At 42.8% G+C, this 26,422-nt stretch overlaps 1 protein-coding gene and 1 non-coding gene across 2 annotated transcripts in view; one reads left to right on the top strand and one right to left on the bottom strand.

The window, feature by feature from the left end:
* HTR3B (5-hydroxytryptamine receptor 3B) overlaps positions 1-24,694 on the bottom strand; it is a 40,412-nt gene extending 15,718 nt beyond the window's left edge. Inside the window, exons 1-3 of the mRNA XM_075547823.1 lie at positions 24,655-24,694; positions 18,865-19,019; positions 47-91 (exon numbers count right to left, since the gene is read on the bottom strand). Of these exons, the coding sequence (XP_075403938.1) occupies positions 47-91; positions 18,865-19,019; positions 24,655-24,694 (240 nt within the window). The remainder of the gene's footprint in view (positions 1-46; positions 92-18,864; positions 19,020-24,654) is intronic.
* Positions 15,073-15,202, top strand: LOC142447715 (small Cajal body-specific RNA 24). Its single transcript, XR_012784375.1, has one exon.
* Positions 24,695-26,422: the final 1,728 nt, after the last annotated feature.

The following is a 26,422-nucleotide window of genomic DNA, read 5'->3' as shown; positions in this document are numbered from 1 at the left end:
ATGCCGCCAGGGCTTCTACAAGCACAAAGGAAACATAATGAGTTACCTCTCGATACCATAGGCTTGTCTTTAATTTTTGATTCTGTGCATCCTGCAAAGCAAAAGTAAAATCCACATCAGATCTTAGGATGTCAATAAATCAAAGGCCGGTTCAACAGTATGACCATTCAGGGGAAGAAAGCAAAACTTAACCAAATAATCCCAACTCTAAAATCATTACCTTGATTCTGCGTGGGCATTCTATTTCCATTTATTATTCACACCTGTCTCTGGGAGTGCAACTATATTAACTGTGGCAAAATGGCACTTTGACCGCACTTGACATCAGGGAGCACGTGCTAGCGCTCTTCCCACTCTAGTTACTTACCCTGACATTAATCAGACGGAAAAATGGTATGAAGTCTTAGTCGATTGTAGGCTAAGAAGATGGTCTCTAAGATATCATTCATAACCTTTCAATGAGAGTGAACTGCCGTTGGCAGCCATTCCTGTTAAGCTCACATTTCTCTGCTTATGAAATAGACTGGATGGACTCAGTGTGGATGAAGTATATTTATGATGACAAATGATGACAATCCCATGTCTTTCATGAGTCAGGGATTAAAAAAGAAAAACCAAAAACAAATAAAAGCCTCTAAAACATCAACCAAACTGATACCAACAAAAACCCTGACCAACTGTTTTTCATCCTGAACCTAGTAAGGACGATTTTGAAATTCTATCATCTTAGGGATTAAAAGAAAAAGAATCCATCACACCAAACACTTCACCCCAGATGCCTCCCAATAGATGAACTCAAAATGGATCATAGGCCTAAATGTAAGAGTAAAACTATTATACTTTTAGAAGAAAATAGAAGTCCATCTTTATGACTTTGAAGGAGGAAGTGGTTGCCTAGATAGGACACCAAAACATGAGTAACAAAAGACAAAGAAAATGAGGCCTTATCGAAATTAAGAACTTCCTTGCTTCAAAGGGCACAACACAAAGAGTGGGAGGAAATAGTTTCAAATCATTTATGACCAAGGATCTGTATCCAGAATATATAAATAACTCTTATAAATCAACAATAAAGAGCATCCAATTAAAACCTGCGGACGATCTTGAATATACAAGTATATTTGGCCCATAAGAAAATGAAAGCATACCCCACATTATTCGTCATTAGGGAAGTGATACTCAAAGCCACAAGGAGATACCACCGCATTCCCACCACCATGGCTAAAAGGAAGACAGAAGATGCCAAGTGATGCCAAAGATATCTACAGAGGTTATAATCCTCGTACATTGCTGCACAAAATAGCACAGCCACTTTGGACCAGACTGCTGTCTTCTCAGAATGCTCAATATAGAGTGACCGTGCAGCCCTCCCCCGCTGAGTGCACATATACACCCAAGAGATTTGAAAAGCAATGGCCACACAAAAGCCTTACAGGAGTGGCCACAGCAGCATCCGATATAATAGTTAAAAATAACTCAATTGTCCATCAATCGATGGATAAAATGCGGTCTTTCCGTACAACGAAATCTGAATTTGTGTGGAACAAAACTAAAACTTATAAAGAAGGTTGTGTGTGCGGGTCATATACAGACTGGTGGACCTCTGAGACTACAGCCCTTAGATACCTTTCAGGTCTAGAGCTGAACTTACGACTTCAGGCTCAGTTTTCAGCCCAACAACAGACAGGGCTGTCGGGGTAACAATAACACAAGAGAAGTATGCACACCTTAGCACAAGCAGCCATTTGAGATGAAAAGGACAGTGTTTACCCAAGCACAAAGTGCCAGAGGATTAGGAAAGAGGGCAGAATGGAAACAGGAAACTCAGGGAGGACGTGGAATAAGGGATGTTACATCCAGAAGGTTGCAATCTGTGAGAGGACGCAGAACCTGTATGAATTGCCCAAGGTCAAAGTGATGGCCTGCAACTTTCACCCAACACACAATTGATTTTCTTTTTTGGTTGTTTTTTTTTTCCCCACAAAATTGTTTTTAACAAACGACTATCGCTCCATTGTAGAAAGTCATCCAGTACTGACACGTGCTATAAGATGGACGGACCTCAAACACATTACGCTAAGCAAGAGAAATCAGTCACAAAAAGGCCACATCATGTATGGTTCCACTTGTATGCAATGTCTACAATAGAAGCAGACCATATATGGCTGGTTGCCTAGGCCTGGAGGAAGGCATCAAGGGGGATGGGCATGGTTGCTAAAGGGATGGGGTCTCTGGGTTGATGACGATGCATTTAAGTTGGCTGGTGGAGTCGGTTCCGTAACTCCCTGAATACGAGGATAGATGGAAAGAATTACTACTCAAGTTCTGCGTGCACAGACTTATTCTGAACAAAACCTGTTTAAACACTCGTGTGGGGTCCGTGGGTGGCTACAGACAAGTTCTCTCTGTCATACCCTTGTCTTTGTCTTCCAAGAGGCCCGCTCAGCAGGCTTTGGAGACTCTTCTGATGGACTTCCGGGGGCTGATTACGATAGCTTTCTTCAAAGGACACAGGACACACACGGAGGCTTGGTAGAAAGACGCGTCAAGAGCACTGGAAAATGCATTGGTGGGGAAAGGACTGCGAAGGGGTGCTGAGGAGATTCCCCCCACACCCCCATCATGACAACCTACCGGCTCATTCTTTAAGGTAGCAGGGGCTGGTCTACGAGAACTGCACTGGGAATCCTTACTGCATCCACCTACAGCCCTGATCTTGCCCCCTCTGGCTTCTGTTCCCCAAAGTCGAGGACGCTCCACAAGACTTAATCCCTTAAGGATGCCAAAGCTGTCGTTTTGACACCATGTGAATGTAAGCGTTGGCGAGATGGAAACACGGCCTTCAGACGTGTGTAGACCTAGAGAGAAGATCTGGCAGGTCCTAATAACACTACAGTTGGACATGTTTCATTTACTAGCGCTCTCTGGGTTTAGAGCGGTACTTTTTTCCTTATCCTTGTATACTGAAAACCACTCAGCTGTGTAGTTTGAAGAGGTGACCTTTGTGGCTGGATTCTATTTCAACTGAAGTGGCTCCTTAAGAAATCCGTGAACAAAGGAAAACAAAGTCACTTTTTGAAGACATTGCTAAGAAATGTATTTGTGAGAAGGCTGATACAAACTATTGAAGAAATCACCCCTTTTAGTGACTAATCCATCCTGGAAAAAAACTCGATTTGAAGCGAATGAGAGGCGTGTGGAATAAAAGGTGGAAAGCAGTTTTCCTGCCTGGTTGAGGCTCAAAACTAAGAAGCCATTGAGGTGGGACTGCAATGAATGTGAATCGAGTCAATGACAAGGGGTTTTGTGTTTCTAAAACATTTAGTTTCATACCAAATGTCAGGAAGTAACAGCGTTTGGGGTGTTGACAACATGAAAACAAATGATAGCTCTACTTTATTCTGCCAAACAGTATATTAAGTCATTAAATATTAAATATTCACTTCTTTGTGCACAGGGTCAGATCACCATTCCGAAGAGCCCAGACTGACGTTGCAGTTCATGTGGATGGTGCACCTGGCAGTGCCAGGTACAGATGGCACCTGTGTGTGGACCCAGCGGCTATGCAGAGTGGCACCATTTAAAAGAGAAGCAGTGAGTCTTTTAGGTGAGTTTCCCTTCTTGGGATCGCTGTAGTTAGGGCACTCAGATGATGACAACAACAACAATGTCAGCAGTTCAAACCCACCAGCCACTTGACCAAAGATTGATGGGCAATCTGTTTCATAGATCAAGGATTGCAGCTTTCAATATGGACCACACCTCCGTGTAAAGAAGATGAAACCCTCACGAGTGGACATGAGGATACATGGAGAAAAGATTGATGTTGTCAAGAATTTGATCTTGTTGGGATCCACAATCAATGCTCATGGAAGCAGCAGTCAAGAGAGCAAATGACACCTTGCATTAGGCAAATCTGCACAAAACCTCTTTCAAGTGTTAAAAAGCAAGGCTGTTACTTTGAGGACTGAGGTGCCCCTGACCCAAGCCATGGTATTCTCCATTGCCTCACATGCATGTGAAAGCTGGACACTGAACAAGGAAGACCGAAGAAAAATCGATGCGGTTGAATGATGACATTGCAATGACAATGAAAGTACCATGGACTGCTGGAGGAACAAACAAATCTGTCTTGGAAGAAATACAGTCAGCATGTCCCTTAGAGGTAAGGATGGCAAGTCTTGCGTACTCAGGCCACGAGTCCTTGGCAAAGGACATCATCTTGGTAAAACAGAGGGGCAGCAAAAGAGAGGAAGGCGCTCAACAAGCTGGATTGCTGTAGTCGTTGCAACAATGGGCTCAAACATTGGAACCATCGGGAGGATGGCCAGGACAAAGCATTGTTTCAATCTGGTGTACACGGGGTCTCTGTGAATCAGAGCTGGCTCAATGGCACCTAGCAAAAACAGCAACACTGCTGCCACTGAGGTTTACAGGCTGGGAAACACTGGGGGCACCTCTACTCCGTCCTGTCGGGTCATTGTGAGATGGAATCAAGCCAAGGGCAGTGGGTTGACGCTCATTTGGCTACCTGAAGAACGAAGAAAGATATGGAGTGGCCTGACTTTGAAAAGCTAGTCCGTGTGAGCTTGTTCTATTGAGTTCCGTGACTTAAGTAAGTGCTTAGGAAAGATGGGTTTCAACGTGGTACAGAAAGCGTAACGACTGCACAAGTGTTTCCGCAGAGAACAGCTTATAGGAGCCACAGAGGCCTTGCAGGCCAGCCCAGCTCCACAGGGTTCCCGGCAGTTGAAATCAAAGACCTCTTACGGAGAACTCAAGATGAGGTGACAGAGCTTCCTTGCGAAGTTTCCCAGCTGAGCGCCCATGTACTGAAGAGCGTCTCCCCCACTAACACACAAAATGGTCCCTTTGAGTCTTAGTGTCAAGGAAAGTAGGTTCCCCGCAAAAAGCCAAGAAACGATCATAAAACTGCAGCTGATATTGCCGGAAACAGTTTCAGTTCACTACTCGACTTACCAGACACACACGTCTTACATCTATCAGAAGTCCTTCTCTGGTCCTTATCACCGTCATCCCAAATGGTGAATGAGTCGGCCTGACCCTGTCGTGCAGCTGGGGAGGGGCGTCTCAAAGTCCGAACGTTTCCGTTTCCCCATCATTGTATCCGTGTGGTCCCGATGATGCCTGAGCTGGTGTTTCTTTGTCTGTTTCTCTTCCTGCCCAGGGCTCTTGTCTGACCACATGCAGCAATAACATTACGATTACTTTTGCCCTCTGACATCTTATGGAGGTGGTTGGGAGGGTTTGCCATTCGGCTCCAAAGAACACAACGTCAAAAAGGAGTGTGAGGCTAAACCTAGTCTTTTTTTTTTTTTTTTTTACAAAGGAAGCAAGTTTCCCGATACCAGCTGGTGAGCATAATTAGTTCTCTGGTGGCTTTATTCACAGTTCTTCCCTCTGTGTGTGTGCGCGCATGTGTGTGTGTATCTGTTTTTCTCCCAGATACCTTCCATCTTGCTTGTTAAAAGCAAAGGATATTTCAGAGAATGGGAATTCATTAGTCTTCCTAACACAGGGAGTCTGTTTAGATCTAAATTGGTGGTTAGCAAATATACAGATAATTCCCCACATTCGTATTTATCTTCCCCAGTTCCAGGCACTATAGAGACAGATGCCTCAGCGTCTGGCTGGGCGGCTCTAGCCAATGGACTGGAATACAAAGCTATCGGGGATTCGGAATTGACAAAGCTCAATAGAAACAAATTGGAACGCCTCACTGTTGAGTAGATTATCTCTATAATCAGATTTCCCTAAGGTAGTCATAATACCCGGAAATTCTGAGACAAGACTGTAGTCTTTTATGTAAGTGAAACGAGAGGCAACACATTGTCGTGGAAGCACGGTACGGTGACGAGAGCCGGGATGAAAGCTCTTCGTTCCAAACAAAAGTTGCCAGTGGTTCAGCATCTGGCAGATGTCACCAGCAAGTTATCTATTCGCACTGGGAGTGCCCTGACATGAGTAGAATCTGTAAGTGATGTTATTAAGTGCTTCAAAACGGTGCCTCCCTCTGAAATTAACTTCCAAAGCCCACCTAAACCCAATAGGCTTAGCCCCGCTAAACGTAATGGAGACAGTCTCATAGCAACTTCAGTGTCACCAACTCATCTATAAAGACAATCTCAACATTGGTATTCCCTAATTTTAATTAATTGGTTAATTGGACAACTGAGGTACAGTGATGTGCTTTTTGTGGAAAATATGAAGGTGGGTCCTTCTCTCACTAATTATAATAGAGCAATCGCATAAATGTGAATTAAGAAACATACAGATTGAAATATAGAGGCTATCTGGGTATCCACAATGTTTGGTTGTTTTTTTTTAAAGAAGAATATACAGCTGATAAATGAATGTTAAGGAAGGAGACATTATCCAGTTGGAGGCTGAAGAGAAGTTCTTTCAGAGCTGAGCTTTGCAGGACTGCAGATGGGGAATGAGGAGGGAGCCATTGCTGGGAAGTGGCCGGCTCAGAGGCAGCACACAACAAGAGCTCAGCTTGAGTGTAGCATACCCAGACAGAAGACCATGGGTAGGGATTCAATTTAAAAACTGTATCAACTAGAGAGCTAACCTTTGAGAATTTCCCAGATTTCTGAAGGAAAGTTTGTCTCATCTAATAATATAGGTCTAAGCTGCTCTTGTGAAAAATGAGTGTATGTAGCTTATCCTTGTCAAACATAACAATATTCCTTTAGCCACTATGACGAGGATGGTTTTATTTTCATTTATCAAAGTAGAAAGAGAAGTCCCCCCTCCCCCAGTGGATACAATCATTGCCGAGGAAACTGTGCAGACTTGACTCTCTTTGGATAAGACTTGACCCTTATCTCCAGAGAAGCCTCTGTGGGAAAGCCGGAGCCCTTCTCCTCCATCTTAGTCTGCATGGAATGAGACACTGGAAGGAGCGGCAGAGACCTGGAAGGTAGCCTTGGTCCCTTAATTCCCACTGATGCCACTGCTTTGCTGGGCTTCACCTGACAGGGTTCACTTCACATGTCTTTACTCAAATCATCGTATTCCCATTGGACAAGTCTGGGGGAAATAGCGTCATAATATAGTCACACTGGCCCAATAGCAACTGCATGGCAAGGAATCGTTTCTCCCTTTGCCGGGTGGAGAACCAGTCCCAGAAAATGAAGTATGTAAAATCCTAGTTCACTGTCCGATTAGATAAAAAAGACTCAAAGAAGTTTCCTCTTGGAACTTTGTGTATCACTAGGCTTTGACGGGTAGAGATGGGCATTTCTTGGCATTTAATTGAACACTATTTTGTTGGGCCTTAGATGTAGTATTTTACTAGGGTACGAAGGGAAAGGGCAATTGGCTGATAAAAAAAGATATATTTTAGGTACTATTACAATATTCCTGTTTAATAAAGAAACAATTGATTAGGGGTATATTTAAAATTTCACTAAAATAACTTTAATTAGATAAAAAATTGAAGTCTATTATAGCATATCAATCATACTTTTTTAAGTTTCGATTTCATTTGTTCATCAATGCTAAAGCCTAATTCTGAGTTAAAGAAAAATCTGAGATCCTATGATTCACAGAATGGCATTAAGATCTTAATATAGAAAAGCATTCCATTAAAAGAGGAATCATTCAATTATTTTAACAAAGCAAATGGAAGCAGTAACATTGCACCGTGGGGCACACTGCCTTTGTAAGTCTAAAGTAGAAGACACAAAGGCAGGGCAGGAGAGGGGAGAGGGTGGAGTTTTGCTGCTGCTGTAAGGGTTGAGTCTGGCTCTGGCAGAAGTCTTGCCTCTCTTGGGGAAGATGGGACGTTGGTTCCACTGAACTTCACATGCCCCCACAGCCCCTGGCCCCATGCCACTGTAGGTGGAGGCTTGCTCGTTGCTATGATGTTGAAAAGATTTAAACAATGCTTATTAAAAAAAGATGAACCACAAGGAAAAGCCGGACAATCCACTTCTGCAAATGGTAGTCGTGTGGATCATGGCCACCTGGTCCTGTCAGTCATGGGACGGCGCAGAGCACGCCACCGTGCATGGTCTCTCATGAACTGAAGGACAGTTTGATTGGGGACAACTAACAGCAAAAGCAAAGGTTTCCCTGGTCTACGTGAAGAGTCCGAATATTCCTTCTTATGTATTGATCGGTTATGACGACTATGCCAATCCCTAAAGCAGCCTCTGAAAAAAAAATATGTAGCTGAACAGCATGAAGGAACTAAAATCAATGTTGAAAGGCATTTAATTAATTAACCTACAGGAGAAAGATAAGACTCTCTACTCCCATAAAGAGTTACAGTCTCAGAAACCCACAGGGTAGTTCTACCCTGCCCTATAGGGTCACTGTGGGAACCAGCTCAGTGGCAATGAGTGAGAATTAATTCATCTGAAATAAGGCAGGAGCCCGAGTGGCATAGTAGTTACATGTTGAGTTTGGGACCACAGGCCAGCTGTTCGAAACCACCAGCCACTCCGTGGAAAAAAAGGTGAGTTTTCTACTCCCTTACACTTACAGTTTTGGAGGCCTAGAAAGTCAGTTCTACCTTGTTCTGTAGGGTCGTTATGAGACAGAAACAACTCTGTGGCAGTTAGAGCAGTGAATTTTAGTGAAATAAGGTATGGTGAGAGGAACAGAAGAATATAAAAGAGATGAGACAACCAGAAAACAAGTACAAGATGATATTGGTGAGTGGACTACATACATCAATTAATATGCATAGAGCAGACTTCTGACAAGGTGGCAGACTAGGTGGACATGCTACCCAAGCTCTCTACATTAAAGACTAAAGAAACCACATGAAACAGATATGGATGATAATAAACCTGGAACCCCAAACTTCAAAGGAAACAATAGAGAATTAGATTTTAAAAAAATCTATTAGAAGAAGAAATTAAATGAAAACAGTGAACAGGTAGAACCCAGCACAGCGCGGCACAGCACGGCACAGCACGGCACAGCACGGCATGGCCATACAGAATTATTGCAAGCACCATAGCGAACAAGGCAGAAGCCAGAAAATTGACTCCTCTCGCCAGGACTACACCGGTGCCCACACTGATGGTTGGCAACTAGGAAGGTGTGACCCCGCCCTATATTCCTTTATATCCTCTGGTGACCGGAGGTGTGGCCACTGCAGATCAGGTGCTACATGCATGCCACCCCTAAATGTAGAGACCTGTACTCACTGCGCCCTCCGTGTACTGTGTGCCCTGACTCCCTCTGCTCCGGATTTCTCCTCTTTGTTTTAAACTTTCCCCTGCCCTTGGCTTACTTTGTCCTCTTTTTAAATTATTTTACTTTTGTTTATTTGTGGATCTGTTTTTATTGATGCACCTGGTGAGGGACAGAAACTGGATCCACACTGCACAGCCACACCCACCCCTCCTTCTGCCCCACCCACAGGACTGGTACCATCATTCATTTCTGATCCGTGATGGGGAGGAGCCACCATTAGACCAGCACATCCTCAACTGCTCTACGTGAACACTGAACAAAGAACGGTACCCATCCCGCGTCACACCCTGGAGGCAGGCGGTGAGCAGCTAGGGTGCTGCCACACTGGCACAAAGTGGCAGGCTTGCCCCCGCTCATCGGGATATATCAAAACAAAATAAAGCATGAAACCTGAGTGAAGCATCCCAGCATACAATCAGCAATTAAATGCAAATGAAGCAACACCATAAGGTCTAAAAGACAACAGACAGCCTCAGTCCACACAAGGAAACAAAGAGAGGGTAGCTCACACAGTGATAAAAATCAACCTCCAAAACACCTTTTAAGAAAAAACTGGTATGGGACCTACCTGAGAAGAATTACATTTAGGTCCCTTCCACTGATAGAGAGGGAGGGATGTCAAGAAAAACACAGACAAAAACTCTAGAAGAATCCAGGAAATTGACTAAATAAATGGAAAACTAGGAATCACCCAAAACAACAAACAGAAATCCAGAAGATTAATACTGAGAAATAGCACATTGGAGTAAAATTGAGTCAAGGAAAAGTTCAAGGCAAATCTCTAATATTAATAATCTGCTTAAAAGAACCATCAGAAAAAGAATGAAAACATTTTAAAGAAAGTCTAGAATTATATAGGACGCCATCAAGAGGAATAACTTATGTGTGTCAGGAAGAGACACCAAAAAGTACAGAGGAAATTATAGATTTGTTGGAAGACATTTTCCCTTATGTCATGAAAGAAGGGAAGAAATACAATCAAGATGTTCAATAAACCCAAAGAGGATGAGCCTCAGAAGAAAACACCGAGACAGATCCTAATCAAACTTTTCAAAACCAACGATAAAGAACCCTGAAAGCAGCTTGGGGGAAAGAAACCCAAAAGTTAACTACACAGAGGAACCAGGAGAATTCAGCTCTGAAAGCAACGTGGAGAAACAAGGAGTTGCCTGCAAAGAAGACCCAATCAAACAAAGCTCAGATTTCTCCAGAAACCATGCCAGTGAGAAAGCAATAGGATGGAATACGTACTTATAGATCCCTTACACACATCCCTCAAAGAAAAACCATGACATACTTAGAGTGTGAAAATTATGAAACACTGGAAATCAAAGAGTGACTGAAAAACAGAGCTTGTTCTCGTGGATTGGATGACTCAATGTTGTTAAGATGATCAAACTGATGTGTGGATTCCATGCAATCCCAATAAAAATTCCTGCCAGTTTTTACTGTCACTTGTTTTGAGTGTCACTATTAATTTTATATGGACATGCAAAGGGTCTAGAAAATAAGAACAACAACAATAAGTTTGTAAGGCAAAAAAAAATCTGCTTTCAAGACTTCTGTGATGCTTTGGGGGGCGAAAGCTCCAACAGTTTGGTTCTGAAAAGATTACAGCTTTGGAAATCCTGTAGAAGGGCTCTACTCTATCTTTCCGGGTTTGAGCGCAAATCCACTTAGTGGCCATGGGTGGTGACGAAATTGGCTGTTTCCTGGAAGGTCAGCAACTAGAACCCCTCGGGTGCTCCCTGAGACAAAGATGTGACAGTTTGATTCTGTACAGATGCAAAGCCTGGGAAACCTTACGGCACAATTCTCCTCTGTCTTATGGGGTCAATGTGAGGTGGAATAGACTCAATGGTAGAGGGTTTGGTTTGGAATTTAATAAGACTTTAAGAATAAAGATAATCATTTGGTCTCCCTTGTTTGTTATGTTTCTTTAAATGATTTTCTGTCTATGAAATCCAGGCGAGGTAAATCCAAAGAGACAGTAACTGTTTTGACGATCCTTGGGGGTATAGCTGGGGAATTTGGGGTGAAATAGGGACCTAATAACAAAGGATACAAGAACGAAGAAAATGTTCTACATCTGATTGTGTTGATGGTTATACAACTGTCCTTGGTGTGCTTGAACTATCGAATTGTGTGATATGTGAATTACTTACCAATAAAACTGTTAATTAATTAAGATAAAGATAAAGTGGTCTACATGTAAGGAAAAACATATAGAATGTTGGATAGAACAGAGTCCACAAATAGTCTAAAATACATAAAGAACTCTTGTAACTCAATAATGAGACAATAAACTTGAACTTTAAAAGAAGATAAAAGATGTGAATATTTTATCAAAGATGACATATAGCAGACAAATGAGTACATGACAAGATGCACTGTGTCATCACTCTTCAGGGAAATTAAACTTTAAAAGTACATGGAGATACCACGAAATTCAATAGAACAATTGAATTTTAAAAGATGGATAGTGTCAACTGCTAAGGAGGCCGTGGAGCACAGAAATGTATACTTTGAGTGGGAATAAAAACTCATGCAATCATTTTGGGAAACATGTTAATAGGTTCTTCTAAAGACATAGACTTATACAACTCAACAAGCCCGATCCTAAGTATTTATCCAAGAGAAATGAAAACATATATAAATGTTTATAGTCGCTTTACTCATGATTGCCCAAAACTGGAAACCATCTATCTCTAAGAACAAAACCAAAACCTCACTGCCATTGAGTCAATTCTCACTCCTAGTGGCTCTTTCGAACTAGCTAGAACTACTCTTGAGGGTATCCGAGAATAACTCTCCAGGAGTGGAAAGCCTCATGTTTCTCCTGCAGAGAATGGCTGGTGGTTTTGAACTGCTTGGCCCTGGGGTTTGCAGAACAACACGTAAGCCACGATGCCCCTGGTAAAGAGGTAAGCAAATGACACTATGTGTGTACAGTGGACTACTACTACTACTCATATAGGCAACCATCTGACTGAATGTCAAAGATACTGTAGTAGATGAAAGAAAGCAGACACAAAAAGTAAAATACTGTATAAGTCAATGGATATGACACTTGATGAGAAAAACCAGATCAATCTGCTCAGGGAGGATGGGCTCCTGAGTCTCATCTTATGTAAATTATACTTCAAGTTTAAAAGGCATTAATAAGTTGTTCAATGCCAATCAGCTGTTTGAGATCAAAGGGACGAGGACAAAGTTCAGGGAGCAGAAGGAGTAGAGAGGAAGGGCGAGTAAGAAAGTGAAACACAGGAAGGAAGGGGATGCAAAGTGCTATTACATTGACAAGACGGCAACCAAGCAAAACGTGTATGATTTCTTTGTAAGCATCCGCCCAAATCACAACAAAGAAGTTGTGTTTGTTTTTTATTTCATTCCTAACACAGTATTTAATGAAAATTTTATAACTTTGAATAAGGAAAGAAAAAGACTTAAAATCAGTTATCTAAATTTCTACTCTAAGAAGCTAGAGAAAAAAAAATAAATGAAGTCCAAGTAGAAGAAAGAAAATAAATAACCATAAGAGCAAATAATAGTGAAATACAAGGAAATGAAGACAAGATTTTATTTTTGGAAAGCGATAAATAAAATTAATAAACCTTTGGAAAGAATGGTTAAGGGACAATAAGAAAAATATTAAATGGTCAATATGAGGAACAAAATAAGTAGTAATCACTACAGATCATAAGGGCACTAAAATATGAAAAAGGAAATATTTTGAACAACTTTAGGCTAATAAATCCCCAAACTTTGATGAAATAGACCAATTCATTGAAAAATTACCAGGGCTGACACCAGAAGAAATGCAAATATGAATACATTTTATATCCTAATGAAGATGAATTCATATTTTAATAGATTCCTATTGAGAAAATTCTAGGGCCAATTGACTTTACTGATGAGTTCTATCAAACATTAACAACAACAAAAAGAACCCATATTTACACAACTTTTTCAGAAAATTGAGGAAGGGGCAGTTCTCAGTTGCACTTGAGAGTTCCGTCAGACACTAAAACTCATGGCCATCAAGTCAAATCCCACACCTGGCAACCCCTAGAAGAGAGTAGGAGCACGTCTGGGGGTTCCGAGGCAAGTTAGACAGCAGAAAGCCTTAGTTTCCTCACAGCTCCCTTTGTAGTTTCAGACTGCCAACCTTATAAGCCCAACTTGTGACCCACTATGCCAACAGGACCCCTTTCATCAAGCATTAGCAAAGGGACAAGAATCGCATTATATAACTTCTTCAAAAAAGAGGATGCTCTTCTCAGCTATGTTGATAAGGCCATTGTAACGGTGATAAAGAACTAGACAAGAAAAGAAATGCCCCTCATTAACACAAGGGAGTACAAGAAAAAACACACACAGAAAAAAGCTGCGATGGGCGGAGCTTTCATAGTGTGCATTTTCCCCACTAGGCGAGCATCAAGTAACTCACTCTGAGTCAGTGCACACAGTGCTGTCGCCTGGGAAGGTTCTCTCTCTAGTCACAGTGAATTTTTTTTTTTTCATAAAAGCAGTTTCAATCGAGCCTTGTTTTTTGTGATGGTCAATTTCGGAGAACAGCGTGTGGCTGTGAAATTGTGTTTCCTGCTCTGGAAAATTGCCGCAGAAACTGCTGCAATGTTGAACAGAGCTTGCAAGGACAGCGCTATGGGGAAAATGCAAATGTATGAATGGTTTTCTCATTTCCAAAAAGGTGAAATGTTGATTGAAGACAAACCTTGATCTTGACATCCGCCAACTTCCCAAAGGGACGAAAATGTTGACAATATTCATGCACTTGTGTTCCCAGACCCACCCACGATGGACCATTGAAGAGATGCGGAAGTTATCTGGACTAGATTGCGCTCAGGTCAGCAAATTTTAAAGGAAGATTTGGGAATGAGAAGGGTCACTGAGAAATTTGTGCCTCAGGTTCTGACTGACCAGGAAAAAGAGTGTAGAGTGGAAACAAGCTGTACTTTGAAAGAACAGCTCCAAACCAACCCAGACTTTTTTTCCATGGTCATTACTGGTGACAAGACATACACCATCATCACCTCACGCCCAAAAAGCTCATCAAGTGAAATCAAAGATCAAGACGATGCTCCTTTGTTTCTTTGATGTGAGGGGGATAGTACATCTGGAGCTTGTTTCACCAGGTCAGACTTAATCAAGCTTTCTATTTAGTGGTTCTGAAAAGACTGTAACAGTGCACAAAAAAAGGCCTGCTTTGTGACAGACAGGGTGCCACAAATTTGTGGCATTGTTTGTGTTGTCACCACAACAATGCACCTGCTCACTCAGCCATCTCAGTGCACCAGGTTTTGGCAAAAAAACAGCATGCCTCTCTTGCCCCATGCACCTTACTCGCCTGGCCTCTCTTCGTGTGACTTTTTGTTTCTGAGAATGAAACAGAGACATAAAAGGACAGAGATTTGAAAACATGAAGAAAAAATGAGGGAGGTGCTGTCAGTCATCCAAAGAGATGAGTTTGAAAAAAGTTTCCAAAAATGGAATAACAGATTTGGCAAATGTATTAAATGTAATGGAGAGTACTTTGGAGATGATAAGGTTGTTTTGTTAAAAAAAATTAAATACATAGCTTTAAAAAATTCATTTTGGGGGGGTACCCCCTCATATCCAAATTACATGAGACAACGTCTTGCCAGCTCTGCTTTTAAGGAGCATTCTGGTGGCACTTCTTCCAAGACAAATTTATTTTTCTTTTGGCAGTCCATGGTGCTATCAATCTTCTTCAACACCATCTTTCTTCAGTCTTGCTTATTCAATGTCCAACTTTCATATGCATATGATGCCATTGAAAATACCATTAATTAATGGACATTTATTCTTCTTCAGTGTCTTCTCAAGGTGAAGAGAACTCTTTATAAATGTCCTAGAGAAATACAGTAGCTTTCTGTTCACCCTTTGCAAGTACAGAGGGTGGATCGTTCCACTGCTGACACTTACAACAACAACAAAAAGGAATTACATGACACCTATTCTCTTGTAAAAAAGCCAACAAAACAAAACAATATATACACAAAGTAAAGACAGTTTCTCTTTCAAAAAAAAAAAAAAAAAGAAGAAGATACCATTAATTGGGTCAGACACATTTTAGTTCTCAAAGTAACATATTTGCTTTTCAACACTTTAAAGGGGTCTTGTGCAGCAGTTTCAACCAATGCAATGCATTTTGATCTCTTGACTGCTGCTTCCATGAGTATTAATTGTGGGTCCAAACAAGACAAAATCGGTGACAACTTCAGTCTTTTCTCCACATATCATGGTTTATCTATTGGTCCAGTTGTGAGGATTTTGATTTTCTTTACACTGAGTTGTAACGCATCTCCTTCAGCAAGTACCTCAAGTCCTCCTCACTTTCAGTAAGCAAGGTTGTGTCATCTGGATATTGCAGATTGTTAATAAGCCTTCCTCCAGTCCTGATGCTACATTCTTCTTCATATAACCCAGCTTCTCTGATCATTTGCTCAGCATACAGATTGAATAAATATAGCGAGAAGGTACAATCCTGATACATACCTCCATGATTTTGAAACATGCAGTATTCCCTTGTGTTCACACAACTGCCTCTTGATCCACGTACAGGTTCTGAATGCGCACAATGAAGTGTTCTTCCTATTGTTCTCCATAGTTTGTTATGATCCACACAGTCGAATACTTTCTCATGGCCAATAAAATACAGGTAAACATCTTTCTGACATTCTCTGCTTTGGACCAAGATCCATGTGACACCAGCAATGTTATCCATTATCCAAAGTCCTCTTCTGAATCCAGCCGGAACCTCCAGCAGCTCCCTATCAATGTGCTGCTGCAAACTTTGTTGGATGATTTCAGCAAAAAACTACTTGCATGCGATATCAATGATAATTGTTCTGTAATTGAAGCATCCTGTTGGGTCATCTTTCTTTGGAATGGGTAAAAATATGGATCTCTTCCAAATTTCCTGGAAAGACAAGTGTTTCCAGTGCTTCATCAGCTTCCATCAATTCCCGAGGCTTTGTTTTTGGCTAATTCCTTCAGGGCAGTTTGCACTTCTTCCTTCAGCAGCGCTGGTACTTGCTCGCAGGCTACCTCTTGAAACGGTTGGATGTCGAGACGTTCTTTTTGGTGCAGGGACTGTGTGTCGTCTTTCCATCTTCTTTTAGTGCTTCCTGGATTGTTCAATATTGTACCCATACAATCTTTCCATATTCCAATTTGAGGCTTGACTTTAGTCTTTAGTTCTTTCACTTTAAGAGAGTAGTTCAGCCTTCCTAATGCCACAACTCTTTTTAAATTTTTGCCACAGCTCTTTAACACAGCTCCTCATGTGGTTATTTTCCTTGCTACTTCATTACTGTCGTTTTGATAGTGTTATGAATTGGGCAGCCCTTGTAAGAGAGTCGTTCGCACCTCAGAGGGGTCGCGACCCACAGGTTGAGAACCGCTGAGAAGCTGCCCAAGTTCTTCCTTGTTGGTTTTCCAACTCCAGGTCTTTGCACCTTTCATTATAACACTTCACTTGTGTCTTCTTGGGCTGCCCTTTGACATTTTCTATTCAGCTCTTTTATTTCATCATTTCCTTCAGCTGCTTTAGGATGCCAGGTATTCTAGGATTAAGAGCAAGTTTCAGAGTCTCTTCTGACATCTTTAATGTTTTCTTTCTTGCCTGTCTACTTAATAGACCCACGATATCCGCGTGGGCCTATTTCTTTTGAAATAAAGTATTTCTAAGATCTTCAGTTTTCTTTTTCCTTTTAAAAATCATTTCACTCTTTGGAAGGCCTTGGCATTCTCATGTAATACTTAGAATCAACTTGTTGTTTTCATTTTAAAAAAACCCCTACTGTGGGTTTGTTTGGAATTATATGGAATCGAGAGATCAAATAGGTAGAGAATTGGTAACAATATTGAGCTTTTCCATATTAGCATGGTACACAAGGGTAGTCAGAAGAATTACTACAAACTTATAGAAACTTTTATTAAATGAAAACATCGAAAGGTGAAGCTACTTGTTTCTCCGTTTATGCCCATAGGCTTTGGAATGTGGTATTTCCATCTCTGCAACCCTTCTCTGAAAAATGCCACCCTTTTCCACTTACAGCACAGCAAATAGCAGTTATGGTATTCTTGAGGAACTAAGATTGTCTTTTACTAAAATGTTCTTTGAGTTTGGGGATCAAAAGGATATCTAAAGGTGCAGATGACAGCTGCAGGCTGGTGGATGGGACAAGGCTTTCCGGCAAAATCCTCATATGCTACTCTTTGCTATCCTTCCACAACGAGAAGGTGCACTGCTGTGGCGGGAAAATAATTTCTCAGTGCAACTGTCTGGGCACCTTTCTCACCAACACAGCCTTCAATGTTCTTACAACTTCTTCCTACGAAGGCCCCACGATGGTCCCGTGTTCTCTCAGAAAGTCTATCAGGATGACTCCTTTGAAGTCCCACCCTCTACTCAACATTCTACACCTTTCTGAGTTGACCTCTCGGCCCCTACACAGTCGCTATCTTCATTTGCCCCTCTTGGAAGGCACCATAGTGAGATAATTGTATTGCTGAGAGAACTTGCCTGCGGCCATCTACTGATTGCAGACACGTATCTAAACACATTTTGTTCGGAATAAATCCATGCATCTTTGAAACCTTTGTAATAATATATTTTATTTACTCTGTATCTCTCCATTTAGTTGTTAATTCAGTAAGGTTTTTTTTGTTAATTTTTCTACTTATCAAACCCAGTTTGTCACTACAGAGTTTTACATTCCACCCCTAATCTCTCTGTCCTTTCTTCTTTCCTCATCTAATTATATTGTCCAATCCTCTAGCACAGTCGTAAATAAAGAGGGGGAGAGAACATATCTTTGCCAGTTCCCAACTGCAGATTTTCTTTATAAAATTGAGGACGTTCCCTTTTATTTTTTGTGTGCTGAGAGTTTACATTTTTACTTTTATCATAAATATATATAGTATTATGCTTCATACTTTCCTACATCTAGTTGGGTGATCATAGGATTTTTTTCTTTTAAATCAATACATCACATTGCTTTTCAAGTGTTATGCCTCCCTGCATTCTTGGAATAAACCCCACGTGATCTTGATATATTATTATTAATGCATTTCTGGATTTGATATTCTAGTTATTATAAATTAAATCTATACGTGTAAGAATTTCTTGGAACCTACAAAGCACTAACCGTAAGTAAAGAGTTGATAAAAGTGTACTTGATCATACAACCCATTAAGAAACTTTACAGGTAAGCCACAAACTGGAATGAGCCTTCACAATGTGTTTTATGTATCACTGTGGCTGGGCTGCTGTGCTTGGTCAGCAAAACAAAGCTAACCCATGGCCAATGAGTTGATTCTGACTCCTGGCAACCTCATGTATGATGGAGTAGAGCCACCCCAGAGGGTTTTCTTGACTAAATCTTCACAGAAGAAGATCACTAGGCCTTCCTCCCGTGACCTCACTGGGTTAAGTTTCAACCGCAACCATGTCGGTTAATAGCCAAGTGCAAACGATTTGCCCCATCCGGGGACCTCTATGGTTTCCTAGACCCTGCATAACAGCCAGTGATTTTAAAAGAGGGCAGCACGTATGAGGAAATGGGGGGTGGTTCTTACCACATCCAAAACCGCATGGACATATAGATCGATGTGTACAGTGGTGGTCTCACGCCAATTGTGAACTGGTCTGACTTCCTTGTGGTATTTCTGGAATAGCTTCTTGGTGAGCTGATGTAGACCAGAATTCCTGGGCTGAGATGAGACTTGGAAACCTGCAAAAGAGACTCATCACTGTAAGGATAAAAATAAGAAGAACTTAACATCTTTAATACGTTTCAGGCTTCCCAGGACTGACTGGTTCTTCGTAGAAAATGAGTTTCAGCTCTCTCCAGTCTATATAAATTCACAGCCAGCTCACAGCGCTCTTTGGCAGATACCCTCTTGCCTGGACTGATTTGTGCCCCCCAACCCCCCACCCAGCACATGCGATGACCTGGCTGGGCACAGTTCTCAGTGGCCTGGCTGTTCAGGAAGGATAAAATCACGCCCTCGTGATGTGACCAGTCAATTCGTTATAAGGGACTAGCATAGAGCGTAACATCCTTAGTCAGGTCACAGCCCTGATCCACCATAAGGGGAGTTCTTCTGGGGTAAAGGAGCCCTGGTGCCTCAGTGGATTTCTCAGTGGGCTGCTAACTGCAAGGTGAGAAGTTCAAAACCACCAGCTGCTCCTCAGAAGAAAGATGAGTCTTTCTACTCCTATAAAGACTGACAATCTTTAGAAACCCAAAGGGGAAGTTCTACCGGGTCTTATAAGGTCACCATAAGTCAAAATGGACTGGATGACAGGAAGTGAGTTCTCTGGGGCGTGGTCTGCATCTTCCTTTATCTTATAAGATGCAAATGGAGAGCGGGAGGAGAACAGGAAGTGGGATCACAGGACCACTGAGCAAGAAGAGCCAGGGGCACAACACACCCTTTGAGCCTGCCTCCCTCTGCTGAGTAACACTTAGACCCAGGGCCAGCTGTTGCCAAGACACACTGACATCTCCAAAGAACGCTGAGTCCACAGAAGTGGACGGAGAGACCCAGGAACATCCTCCAGAACCAACAAAAAGAAAAAGTCTTCCCCTGGAGCTGATGCCCTCAATTTGGCCTCTAGCCTTCCAAAATGTGAGAAAATACATGTGTTTGTGAAAACCATCCACTTGTGGTCTTTGCTCCATAGCCGCTGTACATAACCAAGACACCTCTTTGAAGAGAGCTCCTGGCCTAAGGGCCCACTAGAGAAATTCCACTGTAAAGATAAATAAACTAATCCCATTTCCAAGGACGCAAATTAGACGTATGGTTCTGTTCTTTGAGCAATTCTGCATCTGGGAGAGCTCATCTTTTCTGTATTTCTATATTCCTACCCCTGAAACACGGACAAAACCCACTGAAACATTTAGCCCAGTGGTTCTCAACTTTCTTAATGCTGCGACCCATTAATATAGTTCCTCATGTTGTGGTGACCCACCATTCATAAAATTATTTTCGTTGCTACTTCATAACTGTCACCCTGCTACTGTTATGAATCAGGCGACCCCTGTGAAAGGGTCATTCGCCCCCCCTAAGGGGTCATGACCCACAGGTTGAGACCTGCTGATTTAGCCCAAACTTAAGTTCACCCTGTTTTTTTTTCCTTCTCTTGATTTTCCACTGATAATTCAGCAATTAAATAGAAAGAAACAAAGGGTGGGGGAAACAGACAAATCCAGGAACTCGTGTGGCTTTTTAAACAGTGAGAGGAATAAGGTTCTAGTTCATACTTTTCTTAAAAAAAATAAAATAAAATCTTTTCTCTCACAATCCATCTTTCAATAAAGCGTACTTGTCAGAAAATGAGATCTTTGTTGTGGGACAATTCTCTCCCTCGGCAGGGAACAACCATTCCCTGTCACCCGGCAATCTTGATGTGCTCGGGGCAGTGATTGGTTCTGAGGCACGGGGGCCGAGGGGACAAGAAGCAGGAGAAATGAGCACCCACAATTGGAAGTGACAAATTTGTGAGGGCTGTCTCTGAATTGCAAAGAGAGGTTTTGTTCACAAGCCCTGCCGCCCTGGGGAACCCACAGCCTGGCTCCGTCGTGGGGCCAGGCGATCGCACACCCTCCGGGCCGGTGCGTGCGGGAAATGGAACCCGTCCAGCGCGCTCAGCGCGTCCGATGGTTATTTGGATGAGCGGATCTGGCAGGGCAGCGTAGATGAGCTGTCTGCGCCCCGCGCGGCCGTCCTGTTCGCGCCCACTTCTCTAAGACTGATGCCGTGTCACCGGCCGCCACGGGCAGCAATTTCTATGATTTGTCAATGTCAAGGTGCCCGAAATGCTGAGGTGGGCAGCGGAATATCCACTCTCGTTACCACCAGTCCTGGGAATCCGAGGAGCATCTTAGCTCGCATGCAGATGCTGGCAGTGGTCTTAAGAACTCGGGGAGGGGCGAGGAGTGGGGGGGGGGGGGCGTGCAGGGCTAGTGCCAGGCATTATTTTTAGGTGCTTTGACGTTCCCTCTTTGGCTGTGCTGGTTAACCGGGTGCTGTGACCGTTTCTTGCAGCGTCCACCAGGGGAGGCGAGGCGGGAACGCCAAGGGAAGCCAGTGCTGCTAACACCTCTCAGGGCAACTTCACTTTTACCTCGCTTGGAAGCCCTCAATTCGCGTCTCAGTTGGGGAAACGCTGAAATGTACATGGTTCGATACAATACAGGGAGTTAACGACCTGGGACAGAATTAAAACATAATTCTGAGAAATGAAGACCGCAGTCTGCCTATAAAACTCCCCTCTGCTATCCTTTCTAGGAAACCATCCGCAAGTTCCCTGTGGACACAAGTGTATTTCCTAGAACGTTTCAACGGCTCCGACTGCCTCAATGTCTTTGAGTATAAACGAGAGAGAGAGAGAGAGAGAGAGAGAGAGCTAGAACTAGGGACAAAAGAAAAGCAGGCCCTGGCAGGAGAAAAATAATAAGCAAATGGAAACGTAGTTTAATACACCCAAAAGGGAAGGAGTTCTTTGTTTAAAATGGAAATAATAAATTGCATTTCTACTAAGGAGGCAAATCTGCCTAAGGAGAAAGATCAATTACAGAAGAGAGATTAAGGATTTAAGTGACCATTAATTAACAGTAAATTATGCCCCTTGACATTCACACAAGCACCAAATGACTCACAGTTCAGTGATGTTGCCGCCGACAGCCGCTGATGGCAGCTATCAGCAGGCCCAGAAAAGACTCCTCACCAACACTGCCTCCTTGAATGCTAATAATCAGCTGCAAATAATTCCCTTGTAAGATTGCTGGAAAAGTCGTACGTGTGGGTGACTGAGCGATGAAGTACTGGTAGGTGAAAATGGATTTTTTTTTGTAAGGGAGAATACAATTATTACTTGGTCTTCCTTGTTTATACGAGTTACTCTCTCACATGCCTGTTTTCAACTGCCCAGGGACCTCTGAAAAAAAAGATCAACTACCCTTTCTTTGGCGACGGGCTGTCTTCATGATTCTGAGTCCCGGGAGGTGGGGGTGGGGGTGTGTGACACAAATGGGTTACGTGCCGGACGATTTTACCAGGAAGGCTGGTGACGGAAACCCACTCAGAGGCACCTCGGGCAAAAGGCCTGGCCGTCTGCCCCCAGAAGACCACAGTATTCAAACCGCTCGGGAGCACAGTTGTTTCCGCACTCCGACTCGGGGAGTGCCAGGAAACAGAATCAACACCACCAATCACAACATATGGTGATCTGAGAGGTTGTAAGAAAACAGAGGCCGAGGCGTGCGGTAACCAAGGAGGACTAATTAGGTTACCTACTGTGTGCCAGGAAGTAGGCTAAGCTTCACATGAATGATCTCATGGAACGCTTCACACGGCCTTGTGGGAGAAGGTCCCCTACATCCCCATGCGGAACACACTAGCGTCACAGATGAAGGGCTACCTGAACTTAGTACTCCTCCCCATGGGCCATACAGTCTGCAAGTGATGGAACTGGAGTTTAAACACAATTTGTCTGGATCCGAGGAACCCTGGTGGCAGAGAGGTGGCCTCGCGATCCTCAGCGTTAACAGTTCGAAACCACCAGCCAATCCTCAGGGGGGGAAATGGAACTTTCTCTGCCCATGAAGAGTTACCATCTTGGAAACTCACAGGGCGTTTCTCGCCTGTGCGACAGGGCCCTGTGAGCTGACATCGACTTGATGGCAGTGAGTTTGGTGTTTTAGGTTGTTCCGAGCTGAAAGTGCATGCTCTTAAACACGATCCTCCATCGGCCTGGCTCCCTGCGAATGTTATCAGCAGCCACGAGTCACTCTTCCTAAGGAAGCTGCCATAGTGCCTGGAGGCACTATAGGGCAGAGAACCTAGGTGATATTTTCTGGGTGGGTGTGTGTTTCAGGTGAATGATGTCTTATGTCTGGGCTCCATCATTGTGATTTCATAATGCCATCATACTGGATCTTCATGAAATTAACAGTAAACTTACAGGAAAACAGAGATTAATCGGCATATCCAAGATAACATGGCTAGGGAGCAGTGAAATGAGCTAAATTGTTCACCCAATCCAGGTCTCCTTCTGTACTCCTTCTAGACTCTGGCTCCCCTCCAGGTAGCAGCCATGGATTCAGGGTCGGGTCATTTCTCTTGTAGGCCCAGGGGGTCCTGATACTGACAAAGTGGAATCCCAAAGGGCAGATTTTTCTGCAGTAAATGTTACTGTCCAGCACTGATTACTAGATATTATCAAGGCACTAGCAGATTGAAGGGAAAACTCAACCAGAATTCCAACCATGAGAAGGAGTTATCATGAAAGAATTTCTTCTTTTCTTACCTTCATTTTTTTCTGTTTTATCTAACTATTTTAACGTTTACAGTTATTTTCTGCTTAAAACAAATAAACAAACAAAACCCATCTGGTATTTAATGAGATTTCCTCTGCTTTCATTTCATAATTAAGATATGCACATACTCAGTTCAGCAGCCAAGATTTTTACAGTTTAATGATAAGTGGTCATTCTTCCTCTCTATACAAGAAGAAATCGTTTCCAGCTCCTTGCTACCAAATGCCTTACTCATCTCCTTAATTGGGCACACTCCACTTCCTGTTGCATTTTAAAAACTTGAAAATCTCAGATATCGAGCTCTGAGAAGCAGGGTGTTGGGAGCTGCCAGCAAAAACATCGATCTTGATTTGTGCAACTGAGAGCCATTGCCCCCTAAGTGAGAGCGTTCCCATCCGTAGAATTAACCCTGGCAGCTTCAGAAACTTAGGGGGGGTAGGTCGGGGGGGGGGGAGGAGGAAGTATTTGTTTCCATAGCTTTTATTTTAGGAGAATTATCACCCAAACCCTGGAAGCTTATAATATCTGTCTTGAGAGCTAACCGTCTCGCTTACATACACTACGTAAGACTAATCATAAAACCAAAAACACCAAGATAATCTCTAGGCATCTGTAGCCAGGGTGCAAGCAAGGGACGCCTTGGCGCTTCTAAACGCCTAAAATGAAGGCCAGGCTGTTTTGAATAATAAAAGTATCTTGTCCAGACATAAAGGGGAACCTGAAAAAGGATGTCCTCAACTCGCATTGTAAGTTGCTGCAGAGAGACACCTGTTAACAGAGTCGCAGCATTTGGGAGCTCATTGCTCAGCTCTGTGTGAACGGCCACAAGGTAGCCCTGTATTTGTGCGCATTGCTAATTGCGAGTGTACGGTCATCAACACATCTCCGCGTAGCTTCACTACACTGATATTTTTTTCAGATGATGGCTTTCAAAATCAAAACATTCACGAGGAGTTATAAAGCATAGTGTATAAAAATTTTGCCTCTAGCTTCCAAGAATCCATGCCCAGTGCCTCGTAGAACCATTCAAAGGACTTACCGGAGAGAGCCATCAGGATGAGGACCCACACGGGAGCCATCCCACTTGCCGGCGTTCCTGGGAAGGCCCCACAAAGGAGGGCATGAAGTCTCTCATCAGCCGGGTCACCAGTCGCGTTTACCTAAGAGCGTTCCTCTCTTTCCGGTCTCTCACTTCACGCAACACGAAAGGGGACCAAAGGCAAAAGCAGGAGCAGCGTCACACAGATGTTCTGGAATGAATGCTGTCCCCGAACCCCTCATTCTCCTCTGGCTTCTGCCCCTGGATCAGATCATGGCCAGCATTTCCTTTTCCCTGACAGGAGAGCGGCTAAGTGAGTAATGTAATCTAAGAGGAGGCCCTCAGGAGAGGAAATTCCACACTAATATGATTTCCTTTACAGCCTTTACCTAAGGCAATGCTCTTGCGGACATTCAGGACACTAATTTCATTAATAATTGAGAACCAAATAGCTGTTCTAAATCAGACTTAGGCAGTAACGTCTTCGGCGGTCCGCAATGCCGAATTGGACTCTTGAATTCCACGAAGCTAGTGGAACCCTAGAATTGTCTAGTGAAGAGCCACTGCTAGCAATACGAACAGGGCAAGGTGCTTTTTGTGTTTCCTAAGCTCCTTTAATTAAAAGAAACATTGATTTTTGATAAATAGGAGTCCTTCTTAAAATTTCACTGCCACGATTCAGAAAGGAACCATCGCAGAGAAGCTGCTTTGAGGCCTGCTGATAATGAGAACCATTAAAGTTTAGCCTCATCCAATTAAGCAGTTTTGTTTCTTTTCATTTTTTGATTGAGTACCCATTTCCATTTTGTTAATAAGGAAAAGGCTTTCTAATTCTGTGTAATAACTCTATCACCCTTAGATGTTCTAGAAACAAAAACGCATTTTCATACCACGGCCACATGGGAAGGCAGAGGGATAAGTTTGAGCCAAGGGCTCAGAGAGCAAATCTCCTCATTCTTCCTGGATTCCCTTTGCCTGGAATTCATGGAGTTCTCCTAATTTCCATCTGCCAATAAAATGTAGCTTGATCAGATTCCTAATCAAGCTAACCTCACTGCCACTGGGTCGATTCCAACTCATAGGTAACAGGAGTTACAAACACAGAAAGAGAGAAAATTAGAATGAGCCCTGTACGGTTAGGTTGGTCCTAGAGCAGGAACCCAAGGTTTTCTGTGTGGCTATATAACTCAGCATAGACGTAAACACAAGCCTAACCTAATTCCATATGTCCCTTTATTCTGACATATATGGACTAGCTTGTCAACTAGGGGAGGAGGAGCCATGACACCCAGTGAGAAGTACAACTAGCGCTTAGATCTTGGTTTCTTTCTTTCTTTAAAAAAAATTTTTTTTATTGGGGACTCATACAACTCATCACAATCCATACATCCAACCATTGTGTCAAGCACATTTGCACCTTTGTTGCCATCATCATGCTCAAAACATTTGCTTTCTACTTGAGCCCTTGGTATCGGCTCATTTTTTCTCCCTCCTTCACCCACAAATTTATAAATTATTATTTTTCATGTCTTACACTGTCTGATGTCTCCCTTCACTCACTTTTCAGTTGTCTGTCCCCCAGGGAGGGGGTTATATGTAGATCCTTGTGATCAGTTCCTCCTTTCTATCCCAACCTTGCCCTTACCTTCCTGGTATGACTACTCTCATTATTGGTCCTGAGGGGTTTATCTGTGCTGGATTCCCTGGATTTCCAGTTACTATCTGTACCTGTGTACATCCTCTGATCTAGCCAGATTTGTAAAGTAGA

Source organism: Tenrec ecaudatus, chromosome 4 (assembly GCF_050624435.1).
Source record: "Tenrec ecaudatus isolate mTenEca1 chromosome 4, mTenEca1.hap1, whole genome shotgun sequence".
Classification (NCBI taxonomy): domain Eukaryota; kingdom Metazoa; phylum Chordata; class Mammalia; order Afrosoricida; family Tenrecidae; genus Tenrec; species Tenrec ecaudatus.
The sequence above is the reverse complement of the archived record's forward strand: the minus strand, read 5'-3'. Positions and strand labels throughout refer to the sequence as shown.